The following is an 18,547-nucleotide window of genomic DNA, read 5'->3' on the forward strand; positions in this document are numbered from 1 at the left end:
AGTCATGTGAAATCCATAGATTAGGGCCAAATGAAATTATTTCAATTGACTGCTTTCCTCATATGAACTGTAACTCAGTAAAATCGTTGAAATTGTTGCACGTTGCGTTTCTACTTTTGTTCAGTACAAAATATGAAACCTTTTCTGAATAGTCATTCAAGTTTTTCCTCATTAGTTTTGGTTTCCGTTGCATTTTCTGCAAACAGGGTTACTCAAATGTATAATCTCCCTTAAATCGCAGGCTGTACCAAGCAAATCATCTTCATTTATGGCATTGAAGCTACCTTTTTTAATTGCCAGAGGCAGTATCCTAGCCATATATCAATTGCCCATTTTGCTTTGTAGCTAAGGGTTAACTTGTGTTTGATCAAGTTGACATTGCATCGTAACTTGTTTCTAAATATGCTTTGTAGATCAGCTTCCTTAAATATATCATTAAGTTCCTTTGTCCAATGGTAATTGTGTGTTTTAGTGGCACTGGCACCAGTGCCACCCAGGGAAAGAGTTAGTCTGGAGCCCTGTAGCCTGCCGGATGTTGCCCAGCAGGTGTGTGTTCCCCTACATGTATGAACAGCTTGGCATACTGGGTGCTGCCCTGTTGTGTGTATGTGTGTGTGTGCCCACACTCACGTGCTCATACCTGTACAGGCGGGTCAGCGTGCTGAATATTATCCTGCAGGTGGCTCATGAGCATCAGGTCACGGGCTTGATACCAGCGCGAGTGAAGTGCGTGGTGGTAGATGTGGCACAGGATGGCACATGTGCGGATGCGGTCTGTGCGGTCCTTAGCGTAGATGAACTTGCACAGGCGGTCCATGATGAAGGCACTGTCCTCGCCTTCACTCTCCTCCGCATCCTGCTCAGACTAGGGAGGAAATACAAAGAGAGCAGGGGGAGAGGGATAAAAGTGACAATTCAATAGTAGGCGAGTATAGTGTTGCACGGTGTACCGGTACCACGAAATCAAAATGTCATGGTATCGTTTCATATAATAATAACCGACCTTTTCAGCCCTACCGATCTAAAGAACCTACTGGCGCCTGCCTGTTATAAAATGTTTATAAAGTCAGCAACAGTTACTAGTCTCTTGTACGCACAGGTCCAATAATATCCACTTCACTTTTCAAGTGCATACCACATATGGCACCTGGAATCAGCCATCAGCAACCCCTACCAGCTTCTCTCCACCCACTTCCATTTTTTTATACCTTTATTTAACTATGCAAGTCAGTTAAGAACAAATTCTTATTTTCAATGACAGCCTAGGAACAGTGGGTTAACTGCCTGTTCAGGGGCAGAATGACAGATTTGTACCTTGTCAGCTCGGGGATTCGAACTTGCAACCTTTCGGTTACTAGTCCAACGCTCTAACCACTAGGCTACCCTGCCACATCTATTCCTCTGTCAGTTTAAATAATACACACTTCCGTTCAAAAGTTTGGGGTCACTTAAAGATGAGATTTTCTTTAAAAAATAAAGACATTTTTTGTCCATTAAAATAACATCAAATTGATCAGAAAGTGTAGACATTGTTAATGTTGTACATGACCATTGTTGCTTGAAATGGATGATTTTTAATGGAATATCTACATGGATGTACAGCGGCTCATTATCAGCAACCATCACTCCTGTGTTCCAATGGCAAGTTAATAATTTAAAAGGCTAATTCAACATTAGAAAACCCTTTTGTAATTATGTTAGTACAGCTGAAATGTTTTGTTCTGATTAAAGAAGCAATAAAACTGGCCTTCTTTAGGCTAGTTGAGTATCTGGAGCATCAGCATTTGTGGGTTCGATTACAGGCTCAAAATGGCCAGAAACAAAGCACTTTCTTCTGAAACTCATCAGTCTATTCTCGTTCTGAGAAATGAAGGCTATTCCATACGAGAAATTGCCAAGAAACTGAAGATCTCGTATAACACTGTGTACTACTCCCTTCACAGAACAGTACAAACTGTCTCTAACCAGAATAGAACGAGTGGGAGTAACAACATAGTTTAGGCAAATTTGATTGACATAGGCAGAAAGTAAAAAGGGTCTGCTACTCATGAGATGTGCTTCAAAAAGATAGGATTCATATAGACATAATAGTAAGCCTAAACTATTTCAAAAATCTATTTCTTGTGCTCCTTAAATTCTGTTTGGTGCCTAATGTTTTAAAAGATAGGAGCAGTATGTGTGTTTGTGGGAGAGAGGGGGAGGGAGAGTATGTGAGGAAGGGAGGGAGAGTGTGTGTGTGTGTGTGTGTTAACTGAAGAGCAACGGTTTCATGCAGTGTTTTCCCCTTACTGACACAATGACATGCAGATTATGATGCATGTTTTTTTCTTTCCTCCCACCAAATCACAGGTAGGCCTTTGCAAAGATGAGCAAATTAGCCATTCTATGCAGTATTCCATTTTTCACTTAACAGTGTGGAGTTAAACTCAATGCGTTGTATTGAGTAGAAGTGTGAATTTCAGCGACAGGTTTTTGGAGAACGTTTAAAAAACGTAACCAAGCGTTCAGGGGACAGGGCGAACAGGATGCTAGGCCACTTTTTTTTCTACCGCTAGGATTTTTAAAAATTATGGCATTGTGATACTAGGCCTGGTATCGTAACGACACTAGGTGAGGACAAGGTTGGGTTATGACTAGGGGTGTGATGTTAAAACGTTGAAAAGAAATTGGGATTTTTAATGTTCAGAAATTTGTGAATTCATGTCCTTTTATGATTCTTTGTTCAAACGTTTTACACAAATTCCTAGTAAGTATCCGCCACATTGCTTACATCTCTCCCATCCTGCAACTTAAAACGAGAAAGAGACCAAATATAATTACTAAAACATACATTCCCATTCAAGTTCTATGATTGGTGCACCGGCTACCATATTGAGTGTACCCATAACCTGAAAGTAATTTTGTGTTCATGATGGGTCCATTTCCTTACCTTGGTCTCTCCCTGGAGGCCCAGGGCACGGCGGTGAGCCTTGTAGTCAAACTTGTAGTAGGTGTGCATGATGCGGCGTAGGTAGACGCGGCACACCTCCTCCGTGCTGCCCTTGGTCTCCAGGTAGCCCAGCAGGCGGTCGATGATGCCGCACACACGCCCCTCGTCCTTCAAGTTGTCCACGTACTCTGGGGGAGGGAGAGAGTGAGTGATTAAATATCATCGTGTGAAATTTAAAGTTGGTGTGAAAAAGAGATCAGGGTATGGGTTTTCATATGTAAAAAAAAAAAGTGATCCCAATAATGTGTGTTATGTCATATGCGTCTATAGTGATTGAGTATCAATTCAGTTGGTCATTGTCAGACGCACAAGTGACTTGGATAATGCGAAAATGCGGGTGTGGATCTAAAATAGCGAGAACACTATGAGAGGGCCTCACCTTGAGAGTGGGGGTCAGTGTTCTGCATGATCTTGGTGAACTCCTCGTCCATCCTCTCCACCAAGGTCAGAATGCAGCCGCGCACCCTGAATGGCTGAGGAACGGATAGAGAAACTGAATGTATTTGTACCATCTACTGCAAACTGCAGCCTGTCACATGAAGTGTATTGCCATGCCTGTCTTCTTGCCAAAAAGACCACAATGGCAATAAGTAAAAAATATTAGAACTTTAATTTTCCTGTGGGGAACTACTCATTTGGAGTAGTTCAAATAAATGAACCAATCAATCATTCATTCACTGAAAGAAACTCAATCAACCACTAAGAGTTTTTTTTATGTGAGAGAATTACCTGTGAGTCAATAATGGCCAGGTTCTCGCTGTCCTCGGCAATGTTCTCGCCGATAAAGATGTTGTTGTTGTTAAAGAGGATGTCCAGCAGCTCGTCAATGCAGTCCAGACACTTCTTCCACATATCAGCCTGGGAGAGGGGTGGGGCGGGACAGGAAAAATGGATGAGGAGATATTAGCGTGATTTGGTGTCACACTCGGGCCGGATACGGGAGAATCCAGGGCGAAAACACACATGAAATATTCCTATTTTTTTCCTCCTCAAATGTGTTGTCATTTCATATTGAGGTAGCAGAATTAAGACCGCTCAGGCTCAATCCCTTCAGACTATGATGGACAGTCTATTCCGTTAGCATAGCCACACATCTGTGGAGTGGGCAGATGGACGGTAAAGAAAACAGGAAAGTTTTAGCATTTAGCAATTTAAGCATTTAACCATTTGGAATTTAGCAACTTAGCATTTAACGCCAGTGAGTCTGACCTTCATGAAGGCGGCCAGGTTAGGGTTGTAGTCGTACAGGGAGGCGATGATGTTAAACTTGATCTTGACCAGGATGCCCTCGCCCAGAATGTTCTCATTGGAGATGTTGGCCAGGGCGTGGAGAAGCTCGATCTGGGCAGCTCTGAACAAAGCATAAGGTAGAGGAGGGAGGTAGAGAGAATAACGGGTGTAGAGACAGTGCTAAGTTAGTTTAGGGTATTTTCAGGCTTTGGAGTCATATCGGCCAGAGCATTTACTGAATGGCGTTTTTATCTGGTAGCAAAAGAAACCCCAAAACCATACCTGATGTCCCCTTGTAGACATGAAAGTGCTATATCTGTGAAAGGCAAAAATTTCACATAGCCTTAGGTACAACCGATACCATATTGTTTACTTCAGCATGGTTTTCAGAGCGACAAAGGGCCATCGACTAGGGGCACATTTTGGGACCGAGTATTTATGTCAATGTCGTCAAATGAGTCGTACCTGTCTGTTCCCTTCTTTCCACGGGCCTGCAGAATCTCGTTGAGTTTCTTTACAACAACTGTTGTGTTGATTTCTGTTCCCTTGGCAAACATCTTAAAGGGTGGGAAGCATGAGTTTTTAATCACTAAAGTAACAACACACTGTGGTCAAAGACTTAGCAACTTAGTTGAAGGCACGATCTGGTTAGCTATAAATGCAAACAGTTCTGCTTTTTTTAACATATTCATTCACTTATTTCTGTATAACCACAATTAACTATTTTCTCAAAGTCATATGGAGAATCTACTCTGCGTTAGCTAGCTCAAGCTGGCTAATGTTAGCCACTAGCCATGCAGACAGGCTGCTGGCAGTGATGAGCTACAATTTACCAATCACGAGGTGGTGTGATGTAAACAGCCAATCAAATTCCCCACACCTGGGGGGCGCATGATCCCTCTCGCCTGCTTCATGCGGCTCTGACTTGCCTCTGGTGCAAAAGGAAAGTGGAAAATAATTTCTGCCTGCTCTAATTGTTTAGTACCTCGTCTGTTCTTCGTTTTTGTCCTACAATTTATTTGGTCAACTTTTTGACGTGTTTTGAGTTTTTCAACCTTAGCTTAGTACTAGCGCCCTACAGTAGCTGACTGACTGTGCTGTTGTGATAACTTCAATCTGCCTGGAGCCTTCCTCAGATCAACGTTTTATTGTTGTCTCTTCCCCTCGTCCCCTGTGCCCAATGCCGACTCTGGATTATTATCTCTGGAATCTACTTTAGATTTGCCTCACTATAGGATTAGCTGACTCTCCCCTCTGGCGGTGAAATGGCCTCTCCCTTTGAAGTGCCTCTGTCCTTGGCCATTCTTTGGTAGCCAACTCAGCCGTATATAAGTCTCCACTCTCTGTACTTTATATCTGACGGCTTTTTTGTGTGTGTTCTTTGGGTTCCTGTGCTAGACCAGGTGGTGTTGTTTTTTGGCTTACTATTCAGTTATGTCGCCCGTGGTGGTTGGCTAGCTAGCCTAGTTAGCTGGCTAAAATAACAAACCGTAGCTGGCTGGCTAAGAACTGCATATACCGGCAACATTGTTTGATAACTGGTGAGATAGCGTTATGCATTTCCAAAACCTTGGTTTACTTTAATGTAGCTGTAAGCTAGGTGTTTATAGCAACTGGCTGACCCATGCAGTGCTAACATAACGTTTGCAGGCTGGTTGGCTAGCAACCTCAACAAATCAGCTTGCAACAATAAATTCATAAAGTATTTGCTTGTAAGAGCTGAAAATGTAATTGAGTGCAAATTATTTGGTTGAATTTGAAGTTATTTCTGTTGGAGTTCACATTATAGGGAATAGGCTGGCTTGCCTGGTCCTCCATATTACATCAGACCCGCAAAAACATTTTCTGGCATGAAAACAGCATTCTGATAGGTTTTATGTTAGGATGGTAAGTTAGCCTTGTCAGCCTTGTCTCAGGATGGTAAGTTGGTGGTTGGGGGCTGTGCTTTGGCAAAGTGGGTGGGGTTATATCCTTCCTGTTTGGCCCTGTCCGGGGGTGTCCTCGGATGGGGCCACAGTGTCTCCTGACCCCTCCTGTCTCAGCCTCCAGTATTTATGCTGCAGTAGTTTATGTGTCGGGGGGCTAGGGTTAGTTTGTTATATCTGGAGTACTTCTCCTGTCCTATTCGGTGTCCTGTGTGAATCTAAGTGTGCGTTCTCTAATTCTCTCCTTCTCTCTCTCGGAGGACCTGAGCCCTAGGACCATGCCCCAGGACTACCTGACACGATGACTCCTTGCTGTCCCCAGTCCACCTGGCTGTGCTGCTGCTCCAGTTTCAACTGTTCTGCCTTATTATTATTCGACCATGCCGGTAATTTATGAACATTTGAACATCTTGGCCATGTTCTGTTATAATCTCCACCCGGCACAGCCAGAAGGGGACTGGCCACCCCACATATGCTCTCTCTAATTCTCTCTTTCTTTCTCTCTCTCGGAGGACCTGAGCCCTAGGACCATGCCCCAGGACTACCTGACATGATGACTCCTTGCTGTCCCCAGTCCACCTGACCGTGCTGCTGCTCCAGTTTCAACTGTTCTGCCTTATTATTATTCGACCATGCTGGTCATTTATGAACATTTGAACATATTGGCCATGTTCTGTTATAATCTCCACCCGGCACAGCCAGAAGAGGACTGGCCACCCCACATAGCCTGGTTCCTCTCTCTAGGTTTCTTCCTAGGTTTTGGCCTTTCTAGGGAGTTTTTCCTAGCCACCGTGCTTCTACACCTGCATTGCTTGCTGTTTGGGGTTTTAGGCTGGGTTTCTGTACAGCACTTTGAGATATCAGCTGATGTACGAAGGGCTATATAAATAAATTTGATTTGATGTAATAACACGAAAAAATTAAAAAGTGAGGTGAAACTTTGCATTGGGACTTTTGATGCATATACTAACCATATGTTAAATGTGGTTACGTTCATGCTATCTAACCTTTAAACTTCTCCTGTCGGGAAAAGCAATTAGCACTATCCACATTCACTGGCAGGTTTGGCTCTGTACTCAAAGCATTTCAGAGTAGCAGTGCTGATCTAGGATCAGGTCATTACAATCTAAGAGGCAGAAATGATCCTAGATTAGCAGCACTTCTACTCTGAGACGCGTTATGACCATATAGGACCATTGGGTTGTGTTAATTTGGGGACTAGAGAGAAAATGCTTTAAAACATTGTGCAATGAAAAACTAAAAATGTGTTTCTTATTAGTAAAGGTCAGGTGGTCTCTCTCCGTTTGTCAATTCTTACATTTGGTGGTTAATGAACACAAACTATACATACAGATAAGTGGAGTGCCATAACTTGATTACCCACCTTAACGAGGGGCACTCCTCCCTTCACCTTCTCCCATTCTCCTTCGTCCTCCTCTTGGGCCTCTTCCTCTGCCTCTTCCTCCACACGCTCCTTCCGCTTGTGTCTCTTCTTCCTATCCTCCTTTTTCTTCTCACTGGTGTGTCGCTCGACCTCACTACCAGACCTGGCAAGACAGAATGAGGTGTTGTGAATAAATTTTGGTCAGTGTGTAAAACTAATCTGATGTCAGAGACGAGTCTCTAAAGCAGGGGGTAGGCAACTACATTCAGTGGTCAGACAATTTTTTAATGCGCAGCAGGTTGCGGGGCCGGGACATTATTATATACATTTCTTTATTAACTAAGAAAACATTGAGGGGCCCGAAAAAAAATCGCTTTGGGGCCAAATGTGTCTCTCAGGCTGTCTGTTGCCGAGCACTGCTCTAGAGTATCGTTTAACATACAGAGTGAGATATAGTGAATGAAAGTCAGAGGCAGGATGTTTAGACTTCGAGGAATGTTCGGTTACAGAGGCAGTGGTATTGACTCTAGACTCAATCCACAATAATTCCATCCTAACACACAAGGTACAAAGGACAGGGACTGACTTCTTGAGGAAGATTTTGGCAATGGCGTTATTGCCCTCTTCGTCTTCACTACCACTGCCGCTTTCCGCTGTGTCTGAGTCCCAGTCTTCGTCATCCACATCACTGCTGCTGGAAGACTCCTCATCCTGTTGAAGACATATACTGTTATTACATACATGAGTTAGATTATGCAGTCTTAATGTCATTTTTAAATCATCCCTGTATATCTAATCAATCACTATTAATTTATTGGAAACAACACCAATATATTTGCAATAATTTATTTCCCTGAACCTCCTTGGGCCACTGAAATCTTCAGTCAGATTGATACAAATTTGAAGAGATTTACATATACAGGCCTGATTGGCTAATATAATAATCTAAAGCCCAACCCCTTACCCCTTCAACAAAGGCACATGGTATTCAACCTGTCAGTTGGAGTTGGACCCAGAAAGCGACGAACTTCGACAAACATGTAGGATTAATTTTGTCATCAAAACTAAAAAAGGCATATATCATGCATCTTAATTTGCAGTATCATTGTTGTACTGTTTTCAATAGGTCGTCAGAAGATGCAGTGGGTCGCCAGAAGATGCAGGACCAGATCGTAGACAAGGTTATAAAGAAAGTCTAAATCATAAATCATAGCATGCAAGTGTCTTTTCCAGTTATTGTTTTAGATGTGCTCAAGCTCTGGAAGGTGTCCCTGTGAGAGGAAAGACCATAGAGAAAGCAAGAGGGTGTTAGCTAAACATAATCAGATAGGTCTAAAATGTAGAGCAGCAGCATAGTTGTCCTCGATGGTATGAAGTAAAAAAGTAGTGGTTTAATTTACATTGTCCTCACCAGCATGCTCGAACACTGACATTACTATAACCTCATCCCATGACAGGAAAGGCGGAAGAGTTAGTATTGCAAACACACAATTACAAGTAGCTTCTCAACAACAACTTGTTTGGCAGAATCTGTTGTGATTTGTGATGGTTGGGTGAAAATCTACCGGAGAATAGATCTCCAGGAGGATGGTTGTTGACCACTGCCCCTACACACACTACAAATGTGTTTTCAAGTAGTCATACAGTCAATTGCAGATAGACCCATAGCCCCTACCCATTGGCAATTCCTACTAAAAATCGGTTATAGGTCATGGTTCAACTACTACGCTCTCTGAGGTAATATAGATATAAATATAAAGGTAATATAGAACTTTTGCCCCCATAGCAGAACAACCGTGGGTCTGTATTAGGGATGTTGACGATTAACTGTTGACCGCTCATGCTTATCGGACAATGGGTGAATTAGCAAAATGGAGTGGAATTCAATTGGTGCGTGTATATTCGTTAGTTCGTCATACAGCTCATTTATCAAACACACACAGGATATGCTACAGAGCCTAGTAGGCTATGAGCAGAACGATATCACCTGTTGGACAACGCAGCTCTCAAACAGCTGGATGCTGCTGGAGTGAAACGTGTTCTTATAAGCACAGTCATTGCGCAACAATACTAAATACAATCGCATGTTAAAAACATAGTTTTGATTGCCACAATTAACAAATAGGAGGATCTCAGCTTGATATTGCTACTATTTTTATTAATTGAAGTGCATGGGCAATACAATAGGCAAGGCTACGAGCGCATCACCCACCACCTAATCTTTAGACTCCTCCTCTTTCTACGTTGGAGATTTTCAGCTCTGTCACACATGGAACCACATGCATCAGGTGCGCTATTTAGAATGGTATTTTCCCGGGAATAGCATTTTGGAAAAATGTTTGAAATTATGTTTTATATTGGTTGCTTCATTAGAGAAGTATGTTCAATAACATAGCATTTTGGGGGGGCTGTGAGAGGATTGGCTTGCTACTGTTGCATGTTTCAATGTCAGTTCCTTGTATGCACGCATCATATTTTCTGTTGGTCACGTTTAGGGCTTTTTTAAATGGAACCTTTATTTAACTAGGCAAGTCAGTTAGTTATGAACAAATTCTTATTTACAATGACGGCCTACCAAAAGGCCTCCTGCGGGGACCTTGGGAGGGCTGTGGAGGTCACAAAATTTAGTCAGCCGGTGATTGTCAAGCAAATAAACTGTCGGTCTCACGGTAATTGACCGTTAATTAGCAAACACATTTAGCATCTCCTGGCTTCCATACATAGCCTACAAGCCACTGATGCAGACTTCGAACATCTACATTTTAAAAATCCATGTAAAATAGCCTACACCTTCACAATAAATCTATTAATTTAGACAGGTCTAAAGAAGCATGATATGAAGAAAATATAGTCTATTACAGAAGAACAATAGCCAAATGGCTGTGGGCTACACTAGTTCATTTAGCAGACAAGATTTGCTTAGAATTCCGTGGCATTATTTTCTAGTATGAAGAATACAATTGAACAAAGCTGGATAAAAAAAGAAAGGATATTCTCAAATGATTTGAGGGCGTGCGCAGATGAGGCTATTCTGTGTTGAGCGGTTAACAAAGAAATAGATAGTGCTATATGCTTCATTTAGATTTATTGATGTATAGAACAGTGTTCTACAAACATTGGGCTATATGTGATTTTTAATACATTGTAAGGCTGCATGATGCGACTCTGACATTTTGAAAAAAGTTGCTTGAAAGGCATGAGCTCTGCTTTGTTTTTTTACGCAGGCTGTACACACGCCAATATTCTCTCATTCACAATTTGACAAGCACTTGAAAATGCCTCGAATTGTGTGGCCGTTGTGCCCTTGGCCTGGAGTGCTGTGTTATGCCCTTGGCCTGGAGTGCTGTGTTATGCCCTTTTCCCTGAGCGCTGCGTGCTCCGAAGCACCTCTCACTCACATGGCTTTCCATCAAGTGTTTGGGTTTTCTCACAGGCTACAAGTGAAGACAGACACTTCGGGGACGCAACAGCGCACGTCCTTATCTAATTCTGAGGTACATTCTGAAGATATTGGAAGAATTGCGCACATTTACTTTTGGTCAGCCAACAAGATTAGTAGGCCTAAGGAACAGCAAAAGCACTAGCCTATGTCAATCTACTATCCCCCATAGTACAAAAGTTGACCTATTCTGTGCGAGAAATAAATATTCCAAAGTCTGGGACAGTTGTGGGATGTGAAAGATCCCACATTAATACAACCACTAGCATCAATTTTTTAAATATTTTTTTTTACACAATGTGGCTGACGCAACAGATCAGAACGTTCAGCTTTAAACGTTGATAAACTATTAGGCAATTTCTTCACATTATAAAAGAAGCAATGTGCACATGGCAGTAGGCTATAAACACGAATGTTCCATTAGCAGAAAACACCATTATCAAAAGTGACAGCAAATGCAACTATGCATGTAATGCTTTTATTATAAAAAGGTGTAATGCTTTTATTATAAAGGTTTTTATGGTGAAAAATATCTTCCCCAAACTTGAAACTCACATGCTGCTTATGTTTGCCAGTTAGGCGCTTACACCCCTTCTAAAGTGGATTAACGTGCTTACATTTAAGAAGTTATTTGGCCACTTTAGTTTACGATACAAACCTTATTAAAACATAGGCCTATGAGCTAGGCTACATGAGGTGTGCGACTATGATTCAAAAAAGGCGTTGTTTCTGGCCTTATATCGGGCATCATTCACAATAATGGCGCCAGAGAGGATGGCTGCCATTTTATGGGCTCTTAACCAACCGTGCTATTGTGTTTGTTTTTTCCGCATCGTTTTTAAATGATTTTGTACATAATGTTACTGCTTCCATCTCTTATGACAGAAAAGAGCTTCTGGACATCAGAACAGCGATTACTCACCTTGAATTGGACTAATAATTTTTCTTTAATGAGTTGGACGAGACGGATTTCCTCCAAACACCCTAACAGGCCCTCATCCCCGTAATTTGCAGGAGAAAGAGACAGAGGTTTTGTGGAAGGAGATTGGGTTGCCTTGTGAGGTTTTGTGGAAGGAAATTGGGTTGCCTTGTGAGGATCAGGCGAAGAGTGGCTAATCTGACTTTGCCATCGGTATTATTGGGCAACGTACAATCGCTGGATAATAAAACAGACAAACTAAAAGCATATATATCCTACCAATGGGACATTAAAAACGAATATCTTATGCTTCACAGAGTTGTGGCTGAACGATGACATAAATAACATACAGCTGGCGGGTTATACACTGTACCGGCAGGACAGAAAAGCAGCCTCTGGTAAGGCAAGGGGTGGCAGTCTATTTATGTTTGTAAACAACAGCTGGAGCACAATATCAAAGGAAGTCTCAAGGTTTTGCTCGCCTGAGGTAGAGTATCTCCTGATAAGCTGTAGACCACACTGTCTTCCTAGAGAGTTTATCTGTATTTTTCGTAGCTGTCCATTTACCACCACAAACCGATGCTGGCACTAAGACCGCTCTCAATGAGCCGTATACGGCCATAAGTAAACAGGAAAACACTCATCCAGAGGCTGCGCTCCTAGCGGCCCGGGGACTTTAATGCAGAGAAACTCAAATCAGTTTTAGCTCATTTTTACCAGCATGTTAAATGAGCAACCAGAGGGGGAAAAAAATCAAGAGCATCTTTACTCCATACACAGAGACACGAACAATGCTCTCCCCTCCATTTGGCAATCTGACCATTTTTCGATCCTCCCGATTCCTGCTTACAAGCAAAAATTAAAGCAGGAAGCACCAGTGACTCGGTCTGTAAAAAAAGTGGTCAGATGAAGCAGATGCTAAACTATAGGACTGCTTTGCTAGCACAGACTGGAATATGTTCTGTGATTCTTACGATGCCAATGAGGAGTACACCACATCAGTCACTGGCTTCATCAATAAGTGCATCAATGACGTCAGCCCCACAGTGACTGTACGTACATACTCCAACCAGCTCCGACGCTCGGCAAATGTGGCAGGGCTTGCAAACGATTAGACTACAAAGGGAAGCTCAGCCGAGAGCTGCTAAGTGACACAAGTCAACCAGACAAACTAAATCACTTCTTTGCTCCCTGTGAGGCAAGTAATACTGAAACATGCATGAGAGCATCAGCTGTTATGGACGACTGTGTGATCACGCTCTCCGCAGCCGATGTGAGTAAGACCGTAAAACAGGTCAACATTCACAAGGCTGCAGGGCCAGACAGATTACCAGGACGTGTACCCTGAGCATGCGCTGACCAACTGGCAAGTGTCTTCACTGACAATTTCAACAACTCCCTGTCTGAGTCTGTTATACCAACATGTTTCAAGCAGACCACCATAGGCCCTGTGCCCAAGAACACTAAGGTAACCTGATTAAATTACTACTGAGCCATAGCTCTCACATCTGTAGCCATGAAGTACTTTGAAAGGCTGGCTCACATCAACACTATTATCCCAGAAACCCTAGACCCACTCCAATTTGCATACCGCCCTAACAGATCCACAGGTGATGCAATCTCTATTGCACTCCACACTGCCCTTTCACAGTGACAACAGTGGTAGGCCTGATCACCGGCAAGACAGCCTATAGGGACTGTGTGGTGCAAGGACAACAACCTCCCACTCAACGTGATCAAGACAAATGAGATGATTGTCAACTACAGGAAAAGGAGGACTGAGCACACCCCCATTCTCATTGACGGGGCTGCAGTGGAGCAGGTTGAGAGCATCAAGTTTGGTGTCCACATCACCAACAAACTAACATGGTACAAGCACACCAAGAAAGTTGAAGACAGCACGACAAAACCTATTCCCCCTCAGGAGAATGAAAAGATTTGTCAGGGGTCCTCAGATCCTCAAAAGCTTCTACTGCTGCACCATCGAGAGCATCCTGGCTGGTTGCATCCCTCCCTGGTATGGCAACTGCTTGCCATCCGACCGCAAGGCACTACAGAGGGTAGTGCGTACAGCCCAGTACATCACAGGAGCCAAGCTTCCTGCCATCCAGGACCTGTATACCAGGCGGTGTCAGAGGAAGGCCCTAAAAATGGTCAAAGACTCCAGCCACCTTAGTCATAGACTGTTCTCTCTGCTACCGCACAGAAAGCGGTACTGGAGCGCCAAGCCTAGGTACAAGAGGCTTCTAAAATAGTTTCCACAAGCCAGTAAGACTCCTGAACATCTAATCAAATGGCTACCCAGATTATATGCATTGCCCCCCCGCCCTCTTTTATGCTGCTACTCTGTTATCATCTATGCATAGTCACTTTAATAACTCTACCTACATGTACATATTAATTGCCCCGACTAACCGGTACCCCCTGTATATAGCCTCGCTATTTTTTTTATACTGCAGCTCTTTAGTTACTTGTTACTTTTTTTTTTAAAGGTATTTTCTTAAAACTGCATTGTTGGTTAATTGGCTAATATTGTCACCAGACTACTCTTTATTTAATCTTGTCTTTACACATACTAAATAATGTGTGAAATTTATTTTGATTTAGAATGGACCATTATCATGCATCTGTCCCGAAACAGGGGCAGCGGGGGAAAAAATACATGTCATCTATGCACTTAAATAGCGACTGGATGATGCTTTTCCCGTGGTACATGTTCATGCCAACCGTGTAGGCTATACTCCTGTTGTAAAGATAAGCAATGTGCTTAATATTAGGAAAGTTGATTAATAAATAGTAGGCCTAGCCTATAGATTGCTGATGGGATCTTCTTTTTAATAGAGGCCATCACTCTTGCGCAATTGCATAGCCTATACTGCTCTACCATGCAAAAACGCAGTAACTGCTCATAACGTTGGATTGAGAAAAATGGCTTTCATTTACATTGGTTTCACAGTAACTTTATGCTGTTACTTTTAACATGACCCCCATTTTCTCCAAAACACTGAGGTAGGATACTTGTCCACCTGATTAAGCATGTTTTTATTGTAGAAAAAAATGACAACAAATTTTCAACCAAATGAGCAGTTACTGCCTTTTTGCTTGATCGGGCAGTATAAAAATGTTGCGTAACATGCGCTCATGGGCTTTCATGAATTGTTTTGATTTTCGATTACATTTGCATTGATTTCAGAGCGATTAGAGGGACAATAGAGTGGTGCAGTTTGGTAGGCTACTATTGACCATCAGCAGTATCAGAGCTTGGAGAAGTCTAATTACTATGACTAAACGGTCGCATGGATTTTTACAATTTTATTTAACTAGGCAAATTGTAATTTATAATGACGGCCTACCCCGGCAAAACCCTAACCCGGATGACGCTGGGCCAATTGTGCGCTGCCCTATGGGACTCCCAATCACAGCCAGTTGTGATACAACCTGGAATCGAGCAATTGTCTGTAGTGACGCCTCTAGCACAGATGCAGTGCCTTAGACAGCTGCACCATTCGGGAGCCCGAATTTGACTGCCTTCATGACTCGTGAACGCCAGTGTGGCGGTAATACAGTCACCGCAACAGCCCTAGTTACGTTATTTTAATCTATTTAGAACAAATGTAACCATTTGTTAACCGAGAGTTGGTTAGTTCGCAGCAAAATTGACAGAAATGTGCAATATAACTTTTTCAGTACACATTGTGGCTAAACCATGCCCTTTGAAAGACAGTAGGAATTATTAATGTACAGGGGCTACTCGTCTCTGTGATTGGCTGTATGATTAATAGAAGACATTGGTAGTCATTACAGGCATCTGGCCTATAAAGGAGCTTAGTCAGATAGTTCTGGGGCTATCAGGGCTGTAGGATCCTTCGGATCCACCACGAGTTCTGGGGTAACCAGGGAACCCGTCCAAAATATGAGATGCATCACATTGAATCACTTTCATATCCATACCAAAATGTGCTAGATTGAAACAGAATATTCACTGCACACTTACCTTTAGATTATAGAATGTGGAGGCATAAAAATTGTTATTGCTAATTGGCCATAGTGGAGTTTGAAGTGTGACTGTTTGAGGTTGTGGACAGGTGTCTTTTATACTGATAACAAGTTCAAACAGGTGCCATTAATACAGGTAACGAATGGAGGAAAGAGGAGCCTCTTAAAGAAGTTTACAGGTCTGTGAGAGCCAGGAATCTTGCTTGTTTGTAGGTGACCAAATACTTATGTTCCACCATAATTTGCAAATTAATTAATTAAAAATCTTACAATGTGATTTTCTGGAGAAAAAAAATCTCATTTTGTCTGTCATAGTTGAAGTGTAACTATGATGAAAATTACAGGACTCTCATCTTTTTAAGTGGGAGAACTTGCATTGGTGGCTGACTAAATACTTTTTTGCCCCACTGTAGCTCCAAAAAGCAGAAGTTAGAGACACATTGCAGAAGAAAAACGTAGAGCACTGTTTATCACAACCGCATTTAGGGGCTATCGGAAGTTACGCACGTAACCACGGTTCTATAAACTTAGCAATGCATTAATATTTTATGCAGAGCTTCTTTTGCCTCCAACAATGTAAACTTTGCAGCATAAACTGTCAGCCTATACTATCCCTAGGTTGGGGATCCAGTAAGCTACCTTCAGCGTATTTTTGAATTTGATGTGACATGCATTCACCTAGGTACCTGTACATAACAAAGCAATGCCAGAGTCACAAATATAGCTAAATGTCAATGTCAGTATCCCAGCTAATTGCAGTCGAAGCTAGCTACTTACTAGCTAACATTAGCTAGCTAAATCCCAGAATGGATCACGTGTATGACATTGTGTGGGTGAGCAGTTGATATCAACTTTGTGAACAGATTGCCCCATAGCGCCGTTGGGGTTATGGTATTGAAAGGCATAAGCGATGGACAATTGCATTTTATCGATGGAAATTTGAATGCACAAAGCTCCCGTGACAAGATCCTGAGGCCCATTGTCGTGCCTTTCATCCGCGCCATCACCTGATGTTTCAGCATGATAATGCATGGCCCCACATTGCAAGGATCTGTACACAATTCTTGGAAGCCGAAAATGTCCCAGTTCTTCGAGGGCCTGCATACTCACTAGATATGTCACCAATTGAGCATGTTTGGGATGCTCTGGATCAACGTGTACGACACTGTGCTCCCGACAATATCTAGCAACTTCGCACAGCCATTGAAGTGGGACAACACTCCATAGGTCAGAATCAACAGCCTGATCAACTCATTGCAAAGGAGATGTGTGTCACGACTTCCGCCGAAGTTGGCTCTCCTGCCTATTCGGGCGGTGCTCGGCGGTCTTCGTCACCATCCTACTAGCCACTACCGATCCCTTTTTCGTTTGTCTGTTGGTTTTGTCTTATTAGTTTCACCTGTGTGTATTTTAGTTTAATTAACGTCCTTATATGTAGTAGGTTGTCCCGCCCTTGTTTTGTGCAGGATTGTTTTTGTATTCGTGTCATTTGGTGTAGCAATTGTGTTTTATTCTCCGGTCTATTTTGATCCTGTGTTGGATTATTCACCCTGTGTGTTGGGTTGACCGTGTTTTTTGTGCGCCGGAGAATAAACTGTTCGAATCACTGAAACCTGCTCTCTGCGCCTGATTCCACCCACCTTGATAAAACGTGACAATGTGTTGCGCTGCATGAGGCAAATTGTGGTCACACCAGATTCTGACTGGTTTTCTGATGCACGCCTGTGACCAACAGATGAATATCTGTATTCCAAGTCATTTTAAATCCATAGATTAGGGCCTAATTCATTTATTTTTATATGAACTGTAACTCAGTAAAATAATTTACATTTTTGCGTTCATGTTTTTTTTCAGTATAGTTTGTCAGATGCAACGTCTGCCTACTTACAGAAAGCAATTTTGACATGACTTTTTATGTAGCTAGCTAAAGGTACCCATGTAAATACAAATGTCACATCAGGTCAGTAGCTAGCTAGCTAGCTATCCACGTTGTGGTCGAGGCTAGTAGCTAGCTAGCTAACGTTAGCTCACTAGCAGCAGAGCCACAATATCAAGACCGTCATATTGAAGGATAATAGCTAGATAGAATAATAGACTTCTTGAATGCTTGCTGCCACTGCCGGATGCCCTTTATGTCCCTTTATAGAGGATGAAAGCTGCTAAATCCACTGGCTAGCTACCTTGAAGTGTGCGGTGCATATGCTCAGGTTCGATCTTCATTTCTATGGCACTTGAGTGAGTGAAATAAAATCAAAGCCAAATCAGACGAAGTGATTGCTATGATGGAAGACAGTGCAAAGAAATACTTGCTGCATTGCAGCCAGCTACTGCAAAAACCCTTGCTTTTGGCCGTGCATAACTAGCTACCTCTCCTATGCATGTCAACAATGAGGAATACCAATTTGACCGGGTGGGACTGGCAGAAGTAGGAGGATATGGTCATTGATCTATTATAATCAGATCGTCTTGTGTCGTTATGAGGTGGGCCAAAAGTTACATTCCACTTGAAGAGGATGAAATTCGAGATGTAAAAAAATAAGCATAACTTTTACACAAAAAGGGCATTATCATATTCTAAATGTCAGTGTTATTTCCCCCATTGTGGAAATATCATAAATTATGAAAATCATGTTTTAGACTGCACTGCCCCTTTAAAGTGATGGTA

The 18,547-nt window shown here is 42.4% G+C and overlaps 1 protein-coding gene across 12 annotated transcripts in view; it reads right to left on the bottom strand.

Annotated features, from left to right (window-relative positions):
* LOC112223839 (eukaryotic translation initiation factor 3 subunit C-like) overlaps nucleotides 1–18,547 on the bottom strand; it is an 80,137-nt gene that overhangs the window by 39,888 nt on the left and 21,702 nt on the right. For all 12 annotated transcript variants that reach the window (XM_042305187.1, XM_042305193.1, XM_042305191.1 and 9 more), the window contains 8 exons: nucleotides 8,115–8,239; nucleotides 7,529–7,691; nucleotides 4,685–4,776; nucleotides 4,199–4,340; nucleotides 3,719–3,847; nucleotides 3,369–3,462; nucleotides 2,930–3,117; nucleotides 641–865 (listed from right to left, as the gene is read on the bottom strand). In XM_042305187.1, the coding sequence (XP_042161121.1) occupies nucleotides 641–865; nucleotides 2,930–3,117; nucleotides 3,369–3,462; nucleotides 3,719–3,847; nucleotides 4,199–4,340; nucleotides 4,685–4,776; nucleotides 7,529–7,691; nucleotides 8,115–8,239 (1,158 nt within the window). The remainder of the gene's footprint in view (nucleotides 1–640; nucleotides 866–2,929; nucleotides 3,118–3,368; nucleotides 3,463–3,718; nucleotides 3,848–4,198; nucleotides 4,341–4,684; nucleotides 4,777–7,528; nucleotides 7,692–8,114; nucleotides 8,240–18,547) is intronic.

This window comes from Oncorhynchus tshawytscha, linkage group LG24 (assembly GCF_018296145.1).
Source record: "Oncorhynchus tshawytscha isolate Ot180627B linkage group LG24, Otsh_v2.0, whole genome shotgun sequence".
NCBI classification, from domain to species: Eukaryota; Metazoa; Chordata; class Actinopteri; order Salmoniformes; family Salmonidae; genus Oncorhynchus; species Oncorhynchus tshawytscha.